Source organism: Molothrus aeneus, chromosome 15 (genome assembly GCF_037042795.1).
Source record: "Molothrus aeneus isolate 106 chromosome 15, BPBGC_Maene_1.0, whole genome shotgun sequence".
NCBI classification, from domain to species: domain Eukaryota; kingdom Metazoa; phylum Chordata; class Aves; order Passeriformes; family Icteridae; genus Molothrus; species Molothrus aeneus.
Window position 1 is genome coordinate 834,852 of NC_089660.1, and position 18,611 is coordinate 853,462.

The 18,611-nt window shown below is 53.4% G+C and overlaps 1 protein-coding gene across 1 annotated transcript; it reads left to right on the top strand.

Annotated features, from left to right (window-relative positions):
- Nucleotides 1-5,457: 5,457 nt before the first annotated feature.
- Nucleotides 5,458-12,546, top strand: YIPF5 (Yip1 domain family member 5). The gene is made up of 6 exons (XM_066560335.1): nucleotides 5,458-5,576; nucleotides 5,809-5,917; nucleotides 7,067-7,239; nucleotides 8,139-8,284; nucleotides 10,504-10,685; nucleotides 11,512-12,546. The coding sequence occupies exons 2-6, from the start codon at nucleotides 5,817-5,819 to the stop codon at nucleotides 11,672-11,674; spliced, it is 765 nt and encodes a 254-aa protein (XP_066416432.1). The 5' UTR covers nucleotides 5,458-5,576; nucleotides 5,809-5,816; the 3' UTR covers nucleotides 11,675-12,546.
- The last annotated feature ends 6,065 nt before the right edge of the window (nucleotides 12,547-18,611 follow it).

Sequence of the window (18,611 nt, forward strand, 5' to 3'; positions counted from 1 at the left end):
GAACGGGGCAGCACAGCCCCGTGACAGCTCACACCACTCTTCTTGGAATGATTACACTCACACCACTCTTCTCGGAATGATAACACATGAGAAAAGAAAGCCTTTTACTCAAAGGTGGCTAAAAGCCTTAGAGTGAAGTCTCTGTGTGATGGAGTCACCATGCAGGGGTAGATTTTGCTGACTGCACTTAAGTTCACAGATTCACGGAATATTTTGAGTTGGAAGAGTCAAGGATCATGGAGTCCAGCTCTTAAGTTAATCCACACGGGGATTGAATCCACAACCTTGGTGTATTAGCACCAGCTGAGGCTGCAAATAAACATGGCCATAATTTAAAAACATGGCCGTAAATTAAAAGAAAATAGCCAAAAGAATAATTTTCAAGGCTAAGACAGAAAATCATTACTTGTGTACCTACAGACTTTTCAAATTAAATCTGAAAGCTGAACAGTTAATCAATTAACTGTTGATTTTTACCTTAATTCATTAATTCTGAAGCAACTGCTGCACTCCTGAACAAAATCTGTCTCTCACTTCAGGATCTTTATTTTCAAACCAGCAGAATCTGGTGCCACTACAGGGTGTGCTGGCTGTGCCTCAGAAAAGCCCAAGTCCTGTGTCCTGCCCTCGTGGCTCTGCAGAGCAGCTGAAGCAGTGCAGGTCAAGGGCTTCATAACCCCTGCACAGAGGATTTAAAGGTGGGATGTGAGATCATGTTCACTTGAATGTCTTCATTACTTTTTTAAGAGCCTGGTGCAGTCGGTGCAGGCAGGATTTAACACCTGCATGACCAGCCACGGGGATCGACAGCTGCCTCTGGGAGTGCCAGTGCTGTCCCTGTTCAGAGCAGGGAGAATTGCATCAGCTTTTGCAAACATCTCAGTTGTCTGTGCTAGTTCATATGCTGCAATCTAATTAAAATCCATTTTCATCCTGGCAGGGCTTGAAGAATCCATTCCCCATCCCCAGTAAGAGCTGACGGCGCTCAGACCGGCACGGAAGCCTTTGTGATGTCCCCGTGACAAGAAGCCAAGGCCCGAGGCTGGGGTGGAGCTCAGCCCGCGCTGCTCGGGGCCAGGACAGCACAGCGAGTGGGATGTGCAGGGGCTCAGTGAGCAGGGACAGGAGCTACCCACACCTGGGACTCCTGACAAGCTCGAACGAGCAGCAGGCATGGACTCCCTGTGATTAGCCAGTAGAGACAGCTCTAAGCTCGAAGTCTTTTTGAAACATTATCATCAGAATTGCCCTTTGAAAAGAACAAAACCCATAGAATTTTAATCACAACAGCTTTAGAAATGCAACGGCACTTTTCAAATAGTAATGAAAGCAATTCAGCACCTGCTTTTATTTCTTCACATTGGACGTTCCAATCATTTCACTGTAACACAATTTCCTTTGATGAAATGACTTCAGGAGTAAAAGCATCACGTAATGCTCCCCAGCTAAATACAAGCCATGGGCCAAATCCATCAAAATGCAGCTTGACAGAGTGAAACTTTAAAATCTGGGCCAAATACACGGTGACCTAAATGTAAAATATGTGTCAGGACCACACCAAGGAGCAACTACAGTTCTGATGGAAGAGAAAAGCAGTATTCATCAAAGGGAGGAGGATGAAGCACTTCTCACTTCTGACAGATGCCTTCATAACCTTCAGCACAGGCAAGGGAAAATTTAGCCTGAGCTTAAAGTGTATGTTCCAAAAGCCCCAGCATAGCTGTGCTGGAAGCCAATCCATGAATGCTGTGACATCATTCACAGGTTTGAGGTCATTCCTTATGACAAAGTGCTAAATTGGCATTTCAGGAAATCATGGAACAAGTGACTTTATTGAATTTGGTGGGTGTTAGAAATAGGTGTCTGAAATGCAGCAGCAATGAGTGCTAGAAAGGAAGGGCAGTGTTACCTGGGCTGGAGTAGCAGGGTGTGTGTGTGTATCACCTCCCATCTCCAGAGGAAACATACAGGCTGGAAATTCCAATCAAGTCGCCCACACGTAGTGAGAAACATGGAAGCTGTTTATCAGCAACAACACAAGAGCTTTGAGGTGCCTGGAGAAGGAGCAACTGAAAGAAGCAGAAACTGAAGTAGTAATTCTGAGGAAAAAATACGTTCAAGTTGGATTTTGGATAGAAGATTCCACCTAAAAAGCCACATGAGAACTTTCATCGCTCTGTGTGGTCTTTACACACAATAGTTCAAGTAAAAAAGGAAGAAAGAAGAACAGCACTTCCAGTTCCAGGCTTGCGCTTTGATTCAGGAACAACTTCAAGGTGCCACCTAGGGATCCTTCAGTCCTGTTCCCTGTAACATTCTGTGCTTCTCAGCAGGCTCATGTCTGAGTACTGAGCCCAGGCAATGTTTCCCAGGGCAGTTTCTGAGAAGGGTGGCACGGCAGGGGAACAAGGAATGTCTGGACTGGGCCTATCATGAGGGCCAGTGAGGCAGAAACCGTGTCCTGCACTGGTGCTCCCAGGCAGGACTGCCAATCCAGCCTCAACCACGGCAAAGAACAGAGCCTGGGGGGAACCAGTCCCCAACTGCTGTGAGTTTCAGCCCCCTAACCCAGACACCCGTCCAGCAGGGGTGGATCCTTCCCATCAGCCAGCTCCAGAGCTCCCTGCAAGGCAAGCCAGGCAAGAACAAGTGATACCGAGCTAAATCAGAGATTATCCCCTGATCCAGCAGTGTGAATTACACACAGTGAAATTCTCATCTGCTCAAATCCAGCAGTACGTGCGAATGGGAAGCCCTAACAAATCTTTCCCTTTGAAGAAAAAGCATAAAGCAACACTAAATGGCTGAGTGTCCCTGAGAAAGGATCTTCCAGCAAAGAGCGTGAGTGCCATGCAGACGGGTTTATTCACAGAGTAAAGCATTACACAGATTTGCCCTTGATCTTTTATTCATAACACAAGTGCAGAACGTATTTCCATCCCAAACAAGCAAAGGGGAAGAGCAGCTTTCCCAGCTGCTCAGGATGAGAGCAAGGCTCAAATGGAGACACGACATCGCTCTCTGCCATGGTGTATCACACAGAGAGGGCTCACAGCTCCTGCACAGAGACCCTTTACTCCTTCTGGCAAACACCAGACCCGCAGCACACGCACAGCACAAGGTCTGAGCCTTCCAAAAGCTGACAGTATGAGGGAATCATGTTCCAGTGAGCTCCATATCAATCACTGCACATCGGGGAACATTCTGGAGAATAATTGATATATGTGTGCTGACAACTCCTCTGGAATTCCATGGCCACCGTTCAACAAAGCAATCTGCTACACAAACAGCCCTGACCCTGCAAGAGAGCTGGCACGTGCAGGCGGGCAGGGACCTCATGGAGACATCAGCAACCAAGGATTAAAATCAAACAAAAATTGCTGTTTTCTGTCTCCCCTCTGCAAGGTGCTTCCTTCCTCCCTTTCAAGTTCTGCCATAAGAAGGCCTATTTCAGCAGACATCTTCCTCCTCTCCCTTTCCCCATCCTCCCATTCCTCCAGAGTTCTTTGAATAATACTTTTATTCTCAGTCTGATTCAAATTATTCTGTTATTAACACTGGTGTAATTAAAGTGTGTTTTTTAACATTACAGCTAAAACAAAGCTTTGGTAGCATTATCATGACACCAGCACTGTGTAACCTGTGTACTGAGTACTTTTATGAGTACTTTTCCCAGGTTGGAGCCATTTCAAGGTCTCTTGCAAATCCAAATTCCCTATCCAGGTGGTGTTCAAGGCCAGGTGGGGCCTGGAGCAATCTGGGCTATGGATGGGATGAGTTTTAAGGTCCTTTCCACCCCAAAGCAGTGTGGGATTCTGGCATTGTGTGGTAGCCCCCAGTGCAGCTGGAGCTGGTGCCTTGGCAAAGGGACGGTGCCTGGCATTTGTTTGGTGTTTGGTGTTTGGTGCCTCCCCAGGCTGCAGCTCCAGGCAGTCCGTGGGCTGTCCTCGCCAAACCACTGGGAAAGAGCAGCTGTGCAGCTGCAGTGCCTGCCCTCCCCTTGACCCCACGGGCTGTGTCAGAGCACCCGCTGCCCCGGAGGGCTGGGAGTCCATCCTGTGACTCCCTTCAGCAGTGCTGAGATGCCTGGTGCAAGGAAAGCTCATCAATGAAAGCTCAACCTAAGCCGACAGGAAATGTTAATAATCTAAGCAAACCCAAACAGGTTTCTCGGCAGAGAGCGTTTCCCCAGCAGGTCCCAATTGCACAGCCCAGTGCCTGGGGTTTGGGTCTCATTTGCCTGCCCAGTGAGCTGCAGTGAGGCACACAGCTCAGCCCAGGGGCACTAAGCCGCAGCCCGCACACTGTGCAGCTCTTTCATGCATGCTGGCATCTTCTCAGCCTGCAAATACTAATTCTCCTAAAGTGTAAATTTGCATGAAGCGGCTTACAGCACAGTTACTGATCTCTTTTCCGTGGCTGTAATTCTCCACCGTATTCCATTCAGCTCTACGAAGTGACACATTTCCTGGGAGCCTGTTCTCACCAGTGCCATGGACTCTGCACTGTCAGATCTGCTTTGCAGGTGAGGCTTGGAACAGGGCTGCGATTTAAATACAGCCATTTCACCAGCAGAATATTACATACACAAGTTTGTAACGAAATGACTGTAACTGTGTCCTGAGCCAAAATGAATTAAAAAAACCAAAGGAAAAACCTACACATACTTATACCTGGAACGTGGCCTGCATAACGTTGTGTGCCCCATGGCTGGTGCTCGGCTCCAGGAGGCTGCCAGAGCTCAGAGCACATCGTGCACAGGGTGGAAATGGTTCTGGTGTAGTTCTGAGCCTCATCAGCGAGGTGTGAAACAAGGATAAAGCAGCAGCCCTGACTCAGCTCATTGGGAGGTTTCAGCTGCCCTTCCCCAGCCAGGGTTTTCCCTGACTGCCACCTCAAAGCCCACCCAAGCCACAAAGCAGGGCCGCTCCTCCCTGTGCTCAGCTCTGGGACATGAGAGACTTAATAAAAACGAATTCTAGTTAACAGGCCTCTAAAGACTGCTGAAATCATTTTCCCCAGCCTTGGGGATAAACACTGAGTGACCCTAAAATGAGCTTCTCCACATGAGAGTGTGTTCACAGTGCCAGTCATGCCAGTTTTCTCAGTGGCCCCGTATTCCCAGGTCCGCCAGCTCATTTGGGAGGGGTGGGCCAACAGCCGGGCTGTGATACAAGAAGATTCACAGCTCTAGCAAAGCTATTTTCGTGTGGCACAGGAAAATATTTCTTGTGGACTTATGAAAGGGACTGAAGCCGCTTCACCGGAGCCACACCGACCCCGTGTGGCTGAGCCTGGGCTCCAGGGAGGGCCGGGCTGAGGGAGGGCCGGGGCTGAGGGAGGGCTGGGCTGGGCTGAGGCGGGGCCGGGGCTGAGGAGAGGCTGAGGAGGGACTGAGGGAGGGCCGGACTGAGGGAGGGCCGGGCAGGGCCGAGCCGAGGCGGGGCCGTCCCGGGGCCGTCCCGTCCCGTCCCGCGCGTGCGCGGAGCGGCGCGCGGTGTCCCGGAAGTGGAGGCGCGGCCGTGACACGTCGCAGGGGCCGCGGCGGCGGGAGCGGGGCCGGGCCGTGGCCGCAGGTGAGGCCGGGACCCGGGCAGGGAGCGGCACCCCGGGCAGGGAGCGGCCCGGAGCGCGGGGCGCAGACGGCCCGGGACCCACGGAGCGGGGTACGGGGCGGAGCGGCGGGCGGGCGCGGGGCGCAGCGCGAGGTCCCGGGCCCGCGGCGGGGCCGAGCGGCGGGAGCGGAGCGGGCAGCGCCGCGCGGGGCCGCTCGGGCCGGCCGCAACCCGCCTCGCTGGTCTCTTGCAGAGGGGGCGATGTCCGGGTTCGACGGCTTCAACACCGAATTCTTCCAGAGCAGTTACAGCATCGAGGACCAGGCGCAGCCCTACGACTACACCGGGCGGCCGTACAGCAAGTAACTCGTGTGCCCTGCCGGGGCACGGCATCCCGGGGCTCGGCTCGGGGCACCCCAGATCTTAGCCCGTCCCGCCGTGCCATGGCAGGGACACCTTCTGCTGTCCCAGGGGCTCCCAGCCCTGTCCAGCCTGGCCTGGGGCACTGCCAGGGATGCAGGGGCAGCCCCAGCTGCTCTGGGCACCCTGTGCCAGGGCCTGACACCCTCCCAGGGAGCAGCTCTTTCCCAATATCCCATCCAGCTCTGCCCTCTGGCATTGGGGAGCCATTCCCCTTGTCCTGGCACTCCAAGCCCTTGTTCAAAGTCCCTCTCCAGCTCTCCTCTAGGTTTCCTTAGGATACTTCTGGGACAGTCTGTGTCTCCAGGAAAGGTTTGGCACTTCAGCCAGCTGCTGGTTTCTGGAAATGAGTCCCAGTTGTTCTGTTGGATGGAGAGCTGAATTCACTGTCTGTAAATGGAGCTCTGAAGGAATTTTGTGTTCAATTCTCTGCCTGGTAGATTTCAGAGCAAGTGTTAGGAGATTAAAGGACAAGTTATATGAACAATCTTAATTATATGAGTGATCTGCATGTCCTTGGGAGAAGAAATACTGTTTTTCTGCAGCTCCATCTCCTGTCACTCACTTGGGAACTAGGAATTAGTGCCACCTAAGTGAGCCTGCAGTGTCCTGGTGACTCCCAGGCTGCAGCAGGGAGGTGTGGAGGATGTTCCTGGGGCAGGGGGATCCTGGCAGCCCCGTGTGAACATCCAGCCTCTGGCTGAGGGCTGTGCTCCCTCTGTGTGATCCCTGAGATGGATGGAGCAGGTCAGTCCCATTTGTGACCTGAGCAAATGTGTCCCCTCTGCTGGACTCTGCTAACCTGAGGAGTTCTGCATTTTCCTTCTGTTTCCACAGTTAAAGATTTTGGAAACATTTATGGAAATCTCTGTGATGAGACTTGGGATAGATAAAGGGCAGGAATACCTGAAGAGTTGTTTAGGGCAGAGGGTGGCTTTGGTTGGCTTGTTTTGTGTGGGATCACATCACGGAACTTTTTAAGGCAGAAGGAAGGGGTGTCTGTGACATACTGACTGGGAGAAGCTTTGCCTTGCAGGAGGTGTCTCAGCAGCAGCTCTGGGTGTGCCCTAACGTGGGGTTGTGCTTTGCAGGCCCTATGGAGGCTACGAGTACCCCCAGCAGGCTGGCTTTGTGCCCCATGACATGATGCAGCAGCAGCAGCCCTACACGGGGCAGATCTACCAGCCCACACAGGGCTACACCCCGGCCTCAGCACAGTCTTTCTATGGAAGCAACTTTGAGGATGAGCCTCCGCTATTAGAAGGTATAACTTTGCTGTGGCCTAAGGCCAGAACTCCTCCTAGTTTGGGGGTAAGTTGGTAGCAGTGTGTGGATTCCCTGCTGCTGCTGGGAGTGCTCAGTGCATTTGAAATTCTCATTGAATTTTTTTAACCTGTATTTTGGCATGTAAGATCCTGGTTCTTGTGTGATCTTCTGCAGCTGGGAATTTGTGCTTTCTTGCTTCACTCCAGCTGCTCTGTGGCAGATTAAATCAGTTAACTGGGAGACCTGACTTTGTGGCAAAACACTTAATGTTCCTCATGTTGCAAATAATAATTGTAACTGCCCACTTTGTGAATTAAGTGCCTGCAGGTGCTGTGAGTTGATCTTGGTTAGAATGGGAATGTTTCATTGCTAACAAGGAATGCTAAACACTGCAGAAATGCCTTTGTGGAGTACAGCCTGTGCAGAGTGCCAGGCTGGATATTCAGCTAAGTCTGGCTTGCTGGGATCAGTTTCCAGCTTATTTCTGTTATTTTTCAGTTCCCAACAACTGAATAAACTGTCCCTGTTACAGGGGGGAGAGACAGGCATCTGTCACACCTGTCCTCAGGCATGATACCTTCCACCCCCTGGGCTTTTTTATTCATTTATTTACATAAATAAAACAGGATCAGGGAACTGGGCTGAAAGCACCTCTGTAAACGCAGAACTCTGTGCTTGGCCTCTTCCCTGGTCCTTCAGAAACCACCTGGGCACTTCCCAGCACCTGAGACTGGGCATGTGTGGAGGCAGCAGGAGGAAAGAGGGGAGGGCTTAGTTCCCTGGTGCCCACCATGGATCTGGGGGAGATGGGAACTGGAGAGGCAGGGAAGACAAAGAGGGGAGCAAGTGGGGCAGCCAGGGAGGGAAGAATGAAATCCATGTTGTGTTCACTTGCAGAATTGGGGATCAATTTCGACCACATCTGGCAGAAAACACTAACGGTGCTGCACCCCCTGAAGGTGGCTGACGGCACCATCATGAACGAGACGGACCTGGCCGGGCCCATGGTGTTCTGCCTGGCCTTTGGGGCCACCCTGCTGCTGGTGAGGCACTGCCACGGGGCTGCTGGGCACAGCTCTGCTGGGAAACGTGCCAGGGGAAGCCTGCATTGCCTGCAGGCCTCCTGGGGGCTGGGCACGGGGCCAGGAAAGCTCATCCTTCCCATGGAGTGTCCTGAGTGGGAAGGGACCCCCAGACATCACCAGCGTCAGCTCCTCACCCTGCACAGCACAGAAATTCGTGTGTGCATGGCAGAGGCACGGGGGCCTCTCACACTGCTGGGATGGGTGAGCTCTGTCACTCCAGGTGGGATTTCAGTGCCAGCTCCCTCTGGAGCAAAGTTGTTCTCACACTGCTTGTGTTGCTCAGGGCCTGGCACTGCTCGAGCCTGGTCAGTTCTTCTAACTGAGCTTAATTGGGGTAATTGTGCTTTAATGGCTCACAGATGACAGCAAACAGTGTTCCTTGGCATTGAAAGCTTCAGGGGTTTTAATCTGTTCTAGCTTTAAATGCTTCAGGCACTGCTTCATTTCTGCCTAAAATTTCACGTTGCTGTGACAGTTAAAACACACTGTGGTACCAAGGGGCCTTCAAGCCTACTTTAATAAGTAACTTCTATTTATGGAAAGTAGGCCAGTCAAATTAGTGAATGTGTTTATAATAGATAAGTTTGAATTTTCTTTTCCTAAAAATTTATTTCTCCTGTGTGCTTTTAAAAAAATCCATGGAATGTGGTGAAAGGAAGTGGGCAGAGCCTGGCACAGAGGTTTCAGCAGTTGTGATTGTTTCCTGTGCTGCTTGGGAAGGAGGAGAGCTGGGTCTAAGCACATCCAGTTTGGAAGTTGTTGGAGGGGGACACCCTGAAGCTGCACAGCCCCGTGTCCTGCAGGGAGCCTTGGGCAAGTGCTGGAGGGGAAGCAGCAGTGTCAGCCTGGGAAAACCAGGAGATGGCCTGAATACATGGACATAACCCACATGTGCTTCCCCTGTGCTTGTGAACAAGCAAATGTGGGTTTGGCCTTTTAGAATCTCCCTCAGCTAATCCCAAGTTCACACCCAGTGCTTGGCAGCTCAGCCTCAGCTGTTCCTGGGATTTTTAAAAATAATTTTCTTTGTGCCATAACTTTGTGCATCCTACCACAAATTAAAGGGCTTCAGCTCTGGGTTTATCAAGAAGTTCCAGTTCTGTAAAGATCATTATTGCAAGTAATCAATCAGCATGAGAAGTCCTTGATTAAACCCTAAACAGTTCCTGGGCTGAGATCAGAGAACAACCAGATCAGAACCTGTTCATTAAGATCCAGAGTCAGGAAGAATTCCAGGCTCCTGGAGCATGAGGTGTCCTGGGACTCTGGGGGGGAAACACTCCCTGTGGGATGGGAGTGAGGGAGCTGGGGCTGGGGGACAGTGCCTGTGCCCACCCCTGCTGTGTTCCAGGGTGGGTGGATCTGCTCCCTGGGCTGGTTCCATCCTGACCCTATCCTAACTCCAATCCTGTGCTGATTCCATCCTGTGCTGGTTCCATCCTGACCCCAATCTTGTGCTGACCCCACCCTGTGCTGGTTCCATCCTGACTCCATCCTGGTTCCATCCTGACCCCAATCTTGTGCTGACCCCATCCTGTGCTGGTTCCATCCTAACTCCAATCCTGTGCTGGGTCCATCCTGTGCTGGGTCCATCCTGTGCTGGGTCCATGCTGGTTCCATCCTGTGCTGGTTCCATCCTGACCCCCATCCTGACCCCATCCAGTGCTGGTTCCATCCTGTGCTGACCCCATCCTGACCCCATCCAGTGCTGGTTCCATCCTGTACTGACCCCATCCTGACCCCATCCAGTGCTGGTTCCATCCTGTGCTGACCCCATCCTGACCCCATGCTGACCCATCCTGTGCTGGTCCGATCCTGACCCCTATCCTGTGCTGACCCCTATCCTGTGCTGGTTCCATCCTGACCCCATCCTGTGCTGACCCCATCCTGTGCTGGTTCCATCCTGTGCTGACCCCCATCCTGTGCTGACCCCCATCCTGTGCTGACCCCCATCCTGTGCTGACCCCCATCCTGTGCTGACCCCATCCTGTGCTGGTCCCATCCTGACCCCTATCCTGTGCTGGTCCCATCCTGACCCCTATCCTGTGCTGGTCCCATCCTGACCCCATCCTGTGCTGGTTCCATCCTGTGCTGGTCCCATCCTGACCCCATGCTGGCCCCATCCTGTGCTGACCCTGTGCTGACCCGGTGCTGTCCCGGTGCTGTGCCCGCTGCAGGCTGGCAAGATCCAGTTTGGTTACGTGTACGGGATCAGCGCCATCGGCTGCCTGGGCATGTTCTGCCTGCTGAACCTGATGAGCATCACCGGGGTGTCCTTCGGCTGCGTGGCCAGCGTGCTGGGCTACTGCCTGCTGCCCATGATCCTGCTCTCCTCCTTCGCCATCGTCTTCTCGCTGCAGTAAGTGCTACTGTGTGCCCCTGGGGCACAGGGCCCTCCTGCCATGGGACAGAATCACTGGGAGGAGTCTGCACGTCCAGTGCTGGAGCTCTGGATCGTTTGAATGTGACAGGAATCTTCAGTAAGGGCAAGAATTAATTATCAATGGCTTCGGGTATTTACTGGGGGAAGGGGGTGAGTCCTGGCTTGACCTCTAAGTCATCAAACAGCTTTTGAATACCTAGGCTCCAAGAGCAGGCTCAGGTTTGTTTTCAGCCAGCTCTGAATCTGACAGGTCTCAGCACCTGTAAAGTCTGAAAGTAATTATTATTGAAGACACAAATTAGGATTTTGCAAATACAAGAAAATGCAAATGATTTGTCTTGGCTCTGCGAATTTAGGCACTGAAAAGAAACAGCTTGGCAGAGAATTTATACTCACTGCTTTGAAATTTTCATATGCATAGAGTTAATTTTGAGGGGGCTTTCTACGATCATAATTGACTGATACTGTTCTAAAATTCTAGAATCCGAGAATAGTTTGGGTTGGAAAAGCCCATCCAGTGCCACCCCTGCCATGGCAGGGACACCTCCCACTGTCCCAGTTTGCTCCAAGCCCCAGTGTCCAGCCTGGCCTTGGGCACTGCCAGGGATGCAGGGGCAGCCACAGCTGCTCTGGGCACCCTGTGCCAGGGCTTTCCCAGTGCTTTTAGTGGGAATATTTCATTTAATGCCAAATGCTGAAATCGATCCCAGAACCTGCACAAGGTGTTGATGAGTGCAGGTGGGACTCGTGCCGGTGGATAGACACAGGGCTCACGGGAATTCTGTTCTTTCTGCCTTTCCAGGGGGATGATGGGGATTATTCTCACGGCTGGAATTATTGGCTGGTGCAGCTTTTCTGCTTCCAAGATCTTTATCTCTGCCTTAGCCATGGAAGGCCAGCAGCTGCTCGTGGCCTACCCCTGCGCGTTGCTGTACGGAGTCTTCGCCCTCATCTCCGTCTTCTGAACAGACTCTGGGGGCCAAAAGGAAAATCCCAGCGTGGAACATGGACTTGGACCAGAAACAGCTGCAAACAACTGTCTCGTGTTGCTATCATGAAACTTAGACCTGTTTGAATCACCTGGAACAATGGAAAATGTCTCGTGTTCACTTTTTTAGGACCTTGAATACTGTTTTCAATGACCTGGGGAGTCCAGAGCTTTAATACGTGTTCATGCTTATCAAGTTCCTGTGATTTCTTTCCCATTCCTAGATATTTAGAAAGTAACTTTCAGTTGTTTATTTGAGGGTTGTGATTTTTGTTCATTTTGTTTTGTTTTGTTTTCTAGGGGAGGGCGAAGGGTTGCAGTTGCAAATTGGTAGATTTTTATCTAAAACAGTGAAAGGAGCTGCCGTGGATTTGGGGGACTCTGGATAAATCTGCAGGAAAGAGGAACCTGTTTCCTGACCCCTCTCACCAAAAATGCACAAATGAACAAAAGTAATTAGAGTATTTCCTGTATTTTAACCAATATCCTCCTAAGCTCTCCAGTCTCAATTATTTGTTCATTTTCTGTGAGAGTATTTCAGGATTTAAGAGACTTAAATTATGAAGTAGAAAACAGATGCTTAAAAGTGAAAGGGATCTGTGATTCTGTCACACTTGAAACATGACCACATTGGGGTGTCTGTAGCTTTATGTTAACTGGGGTTTCTGAAGGACGTGGGCAGAGGTTCCTTCCCTCATGGTGCACATTCTGCTGGATGGATGAAGAGGAATCTCTCTCACAGTGCTTCCAAGGAAAACACCATTTGGAAAACGTTATGCTTGTCAGTATTGTAGTTATTGTAAAATAATTTAAGGCATATTGATTAAATTTTCCTTAAATTTTGAAAAAGGTGTTTGGTTTTCCTAACCTTTTTTTTTGATGTTCAGTTACTAAAATATAAATTTTCATGTTGAAACAAAATCACATTTATAATTGAATTCATTGGGTGGATTTGGTGTTTGCTACAGTGAGTGAAGAGCAGGAGGGAGCTCCTGTCCTGTGTGTGTGCAGATCAGTAGCATTGATTGCCAGTGAGCCTAATGAAACACAGTCCTAGGACATAGAAGAGCTCCCTCAGCTGCTTGAGCAAGTCAGGTTCTAGCACTCTAATATTGTACTTTGAGAACAGCTAATTCAGCTTATCCTGCACATTCCAGAGGGAAAGTTCTTAAAGCCTTGCAGTGATTCCATAGGTGCCTTCCAGGGTGATCACCTGGATATTAAAATACTATGAATAATGTTTTCTTTCACCACAGCATGAGCAAACTTCAGTGCACAGGAAGAACAACTCAGTGTTGCCCTGGCAATAGAGCTGCTGAGTTTGGAGAAACCATAGGAAAAGGGATTTATTTAGATTTAAATGCTCACAAAGTCAGCAGTGGAGGACACTGCACGTTCTACTCCAGCAGTGAGGGCTGAGCCAGGAGTTTCCTCTGCACAGAATTGAGCAGTTTGTAACTGAATTTCTAAGTGGTCTCTGGGGAGCAGAGAGAAGCAGATGAGAGCAGGAGGTCAAGCACTTGACTTCATGGAGGACTTGATAAAAACCAGTTATGTCTAGAGTGGTTGTCTTAAAGATCCCAAACTTCTGGTTGAGTAATTAATGTGATTGCCTCGGCTCTTTATTGCCTTTCCAAAATCAATCCCATTGATTTTCTGTAATGAAGTTTTGTCCTAGTTCTTGGTTCAATTTTAGTTACATTTCAGATGATTCAATCTCCCAATCCCATAGAATGGCAGGATTGGAGGCTGGAGTTCTGCACTCCCACATTTGCCTTTCTCAGTTAGGACTTTTCTTTCCACGTCTGAACTCCCCCACAGTCTGTCCCCCACCCTTCTCACCTGGGTTTGAGATGCAGTGCCAGCACCACTTTATCCTGCTTTGGCTCCCTTTCTGTCGCTCAGCTTGAAGCACCCAAACAAATGCTGCAGTTGCCTTTTCAAACCCCCTTTTGTTACTCCCCCAGTCTTGAAATCATGGCCTGCCCTGCAGGAGCTGCGAGTTGCCTGTCCCAGTTTGTCCGTGGTCACCCCGGGCTGTTGGTGACAGTGGCAGTGGCAGTGGCAGTGGCTGTGTTTTCAGGTCCCTTGTGCTGTGGGGCAGCTGCTGCCCTGGTTCCGTTTGGTTCCGTTTGGTTCCGTTTGGTTCCGTTTGGTTCCGTTCGGTTCCGTTTGGTTCCGTTTGGTTCCATTCGGTTCCGTTTGGTTCCGTTCGGTTCCGTTTGGTTCCATTCGGTTCCGTTCGGTTCCGTTTGGTTCCGTTTGGTTCCATTCGGTTCCGTTTGGTTCTGTTCGGTTCCGTTTGGTTCCGTTTGGTTCCGTTCCCGTACCAAATTCCCGGGCACGTCCCCTGCCACCCCCTGTTTGTACCGTGCTGCTGTGTCTGTCCCCGCTGTGAGTGCGGAACATGGGAGTCCTGGCTGTGGGGACAGCGCTGGGGCTCCCCGGGGCTCTCCGTGCTGGGGCCGTGCCCTGGGGGCGAGGGCTGGGCCGGCACAGCCGGGAGGGGTCACCTGCTGCTGTCACCTGGGGCCCTGCGGGAGTGAAAGAGCTGCCCGAGCCTTGGTCCCACGCCCCGGCTGCTGCCAGACACGGGGACAAAGCCAGAGCGGCTGTCCCGGGCCGCTGCAGGGCCGGGCCGTGCGGAGCCGGACGCTGCTGTTTGCAGCCTCTCCACTGGGTGGGTCTGCAGCACTCCCGATGTGCTCCGGAGCCGGCACTGAGCCCTGGCATCGCCGGAAAGCCCTCCCAGCCCATGGAGCCCAGCTGTGCCTGACCCCGGCACAGAGCCCTGGCACAGAACCCTGGCACAGAACCCTGGCACAGAACCCTGGCACAGAGCCCTGGTACAGAACCTTGGCACAGAGCCCTGGCACAGAACCCTGGTGCAGAACCCTGGTACAGAACCCTGGCACAGAGCCCTGGCACAGAGCCCTGGCACAGAACCCCAGCACAGAACCCTGGTGCAGAACCCCAGCACAGAACCCTGGCACAGAGCCCTGGTACAGAACCCTGGCACAGAGCCCTGGTACAGAACCCCGGCACAGAACCCTGGCACAGAGCCCTGGTACAGAACCTTGGCACAGAACCTTGACACAGAACCCCAGCACAGAACCCTGGCACACAACCCTGGCACAGAACCCTGGCACAGAACCCTGGCACAGAGCCCTGGTACAGAACTCTGGCACAGCCGGGAAAGCCCTCCCAGCCCATGGGGCCCAGCTGTGCCTGACCCCGGCACAGAACCCTGGTGCAGAACCCTGGCACAGAGCCCTGGTACAGAACCTTGGCACAGAACCCCAGCACAGAACCCCAGCACAGAACCCTGGCACAGCCGGGAAAGCCCTCCCAGCCCATGGGGCCCACCTGTGCCTGACCCCGCCTTGTCCCGGCCCAGAGCACCAGGTGCCATGGCCAGGAATTCCTTGGGCACCCCAGGGATGGGGATCCAAAGCTCCCTGCCGGTGTTTAACACCTTCTCCCTGCAGAAATCCCTGCTGGATCCAGTCCCTGCAGTGCTGTGCCAACCCCTCAGCACCACCATCTCCCTGCTGCCCTCAAAGCTGCTGCTGGGCTGCTCAGGACCTGGGGAGCCCTTCCCTCCTCCTGCCCTCCCTGCTGGTGTCCCACATCAGCAGCAGTGACGTTCCCTGTGATCCCAGCCCTGATCCAGCTGGCTCTCTGTCCCTGCCAGGGGAAGGGATCCATTCCAGCCATGATGGGGATGCTGCAGGGCCCAGGATCCCTCTCCATTCAGCAATGGGGAACCCTTGCTGTGTCTCACACCTTGGGTAACAGGGAATTTCAGCATCTTCAGTCAGAGTGCATTGATGCATTCACATGTCTGCACAGTCACGATGACAATTCTAACACCATGGGGTAGTTTATTTCCATTCATTTATTTAATTATCTGCTTTAAATATCAGAGTCTGTGTGGGGGTTTTGTTGGTTTTTAATTGCATGGGCCTCTCCTCATTTCACTTCTTCATCCCTGGTGATTTCCCTGTCATTGCTGGATACACCATCAGAATTAAGTTTCCAGTGTGCATATTGACAAAAGAGAAGGTAATAATTACAACTGATTGATCACTGCAAGCCCACATCATTGGATTAATTCTTCCCTCCTTCCCACCACTGTTAATTCAGAATAAATTTGTAGCAATCAAGAGATCTCCACTTGTGTGCTGATGATCTTCATGTTCTGCCTGAGCTTTAATTGAGCTTAAAAGGCCTAATTCTGCCTCAAATCTATTCTTAGTATTGTTTCAGACCTGAATGTAGAGTTTGAATTTGAAGATGATCCTCCTGCCTACACCTAGCTGGGGTTAGTTCCCCAGTCAGTGCTTCCCCTAAGGGGCCCCATTCTTGGGCAGGGTGGGAGGATGTGGGGTGGCTGTGCTGGGATGGAGCCCATGGATGGAATGGGATTGGATCCCCCCACTCCTCAGACCCACTGCAGGACACAGGGGCTTGGCTGGAGGGTGCCAGGGGGAGATAAAGCCCCAGGGCTGGCACAGGGGCCTGGGGGAGTCCTCAGTGAGCACAGGGAGCTCTGGGGGTCACCCAGAACACAGAGCCAATCTCCTGTTGGGGAGCAGCAGCGTTTGCCTTCAGCTCTCTCCCTGCTTCTGCCTCTGCACATTCCTTGTTTGCTCCCTGGATTGCTGAGCAGGTGATGGAATAACCACGGGCTCCCTTTCTTGGGCCTTCATTATTTCAAAGCAAACACAGGCACGATTCTGGACCCTGGAGGAAAGGCAGCGAAGCTGAGTTTTGGACCTGTAAAGTGCTGGCAGCAGCAAGATAACACCCATTAAAACCATCAGGCTGGAGCTCTGAAACCTCTGCAGTTTACCCAGTAATTTGTCTGGAAGGCTGTTCTAAGGGAGCTTTTTCCATGGAAACCTGCAGTGTGATCCCCCAAACAACCCCGAGCGCTCTGCCGGCGCCGGGCTCGTGTTTAGATCCCACCCAGCTCTGTTGGCCTGGTTGCCATGGCCCCGTTGTCTCTCCAGACCCCGCTGGATGGAGCCCTGCAGGGCCCAGGGCTGGGCTGTGCCCGTTCTGGGGGACTGAGCTGGGCAGGGATGGGCTGGAGGTGCTGCAGGTGCAGGAATGCTGCCAGCCTGTGCCAGCCTGTGCCAGCCTGTGCCAGCCTGTGCCAGCCCCTGCCCAGCCTGTGCCAGCCCCTGCCCAGCCTGTGCCAGCCCCTGCCCAGCCCCTGCCCAGCCTGTGCCAGCCCCTGCCCAGCCTGTGCCAGCCCCTGCCCAGCCCCTGCCAGCCCCTGCCCAGCCTGTGCCAGCCTGTGCCAGCCCCCGCCCAGCCCCTGCAGCCCCTCGGGCACTGCCCCCTCTCCCTGCAGAGCAGCTTACAGAGGTGTTGGTTAATTATTGTTATAATTTCTGCATGCCAGGGGCACAGGGAAGGGGAATGTTTGTTGGAGGTCACAGAGCAGCACCCTGGCCCAGGCCCCCAGTCTGCTGGGAAACAACCCCAGCACAACAAGAGGGTCTTTACCTTCTGCTCATCAACCCCATTATCAGCAATTTACCTGCATCATCCTCTGAAGCAGGAGTTTCTCACCACTTTTTTATTGCTGTGCTTCTCAATACTTCTCAGTGTTTTCAGGCTTTGTTTCAGCACCTCTCCAGAGGGATTCCCTGCTCAGGCACAGATCCCTAGGGCAGATGTCCATTTGTGAGTAACTCGCCCTGGGCTTTACAGACGGGCTCTTTCCTCACCCTAGAGCCATGATGCCAGCTGGGGCAGCCCTGTGCCCGAGGAGGGGAGCCCTGGGAGCCCCTGCGGGCAGGAGGGGACACGGGCTGGCAGCAGGGACGGCCTGGGCCGTGGATGGCAGTGGCGGGATCACAGCTCCGGGGGCACCCCGGGGCCAGCTCAGAGCAGCCCTGCCGAGGCACGGCTGGGGCCGCCAAAGCAGGGGACGGGCCTGGGAGGGCAGCTCGGGGTGCCACTAGATGGCAACCGGCTCATTCCGATAGGTCATGCCAGCCGAGCGTGCCCGGAGCGCCCGGGATGCTGCGGGGGATGAGGGGATGCGGGGGGGATGCGGGGGATGCGGGGGATGAGGGGGATGAGGAGGATGCGGGGGATGTGGGGGGGATGCGGGGGGATGCGGGGGGATGAGGAGAATGCGGGGGATGTGGGGGGGATGCGGGGGGATGCGGGGGATGCTGCGGGGGGATGCGGGGGGATGCGGGGGATGCTGCGGGGGGATGCGGGGGGGATGCGGGGGATGAGGAGGATGAGGGGGGATGCGGGGGATGCGGGGGATGCGGGGGATGAGGGGGGATGCGGGGGGGATGCGGGGGATGCTGCGGGGGGATGCGGGGGGATGCGGGGGCGCGGGTGCCATCGCCCCCGGCTGCGGGACTGTGCGGGCACTGCCAGCGGTGCCAGCGGCGCCAGCGGTGCCCGGAGCCGGGCAGGAGCTGGCGCCAGCCCGGCAAACACAGCTGGGGCTGGGGCTGCTTTTGGGTGCTCCCTGGTGATGTGCTTGAGACATTTAAGGTGTCAGAGCATAAGAGGGAAACCTTGCCTTTGATCTGAGAATTACCCAGAGCTTCCCCCTGATCCACAGAATTCTCAGAATGACCAGGGTGGAAGAGACCTTCAAGATCATCCAGTCCAGCCCACGCCCCAACACCTCAGCTGGTGCAGGGGCTCCTTGTGAAGAGAAGGAAGGGAAGGTCGGTGTTTTCTGTCCCCAGGCTCTGCGCCTGCTGAGCAAGCCCAGGATGACTCTGGGTCCCCCGCAGCCAGCCCAGTGCCACCCCGGGGCACAGGACATGTGTGCACCCCGCTCCTCCTCGTCCTCCCCACAGAAGCTCCAAATCCTCTGCAGCCGTGCTAAAAGTCCAGAAAGGGGCGGGGAGGATAATGGGTTCTGGCCA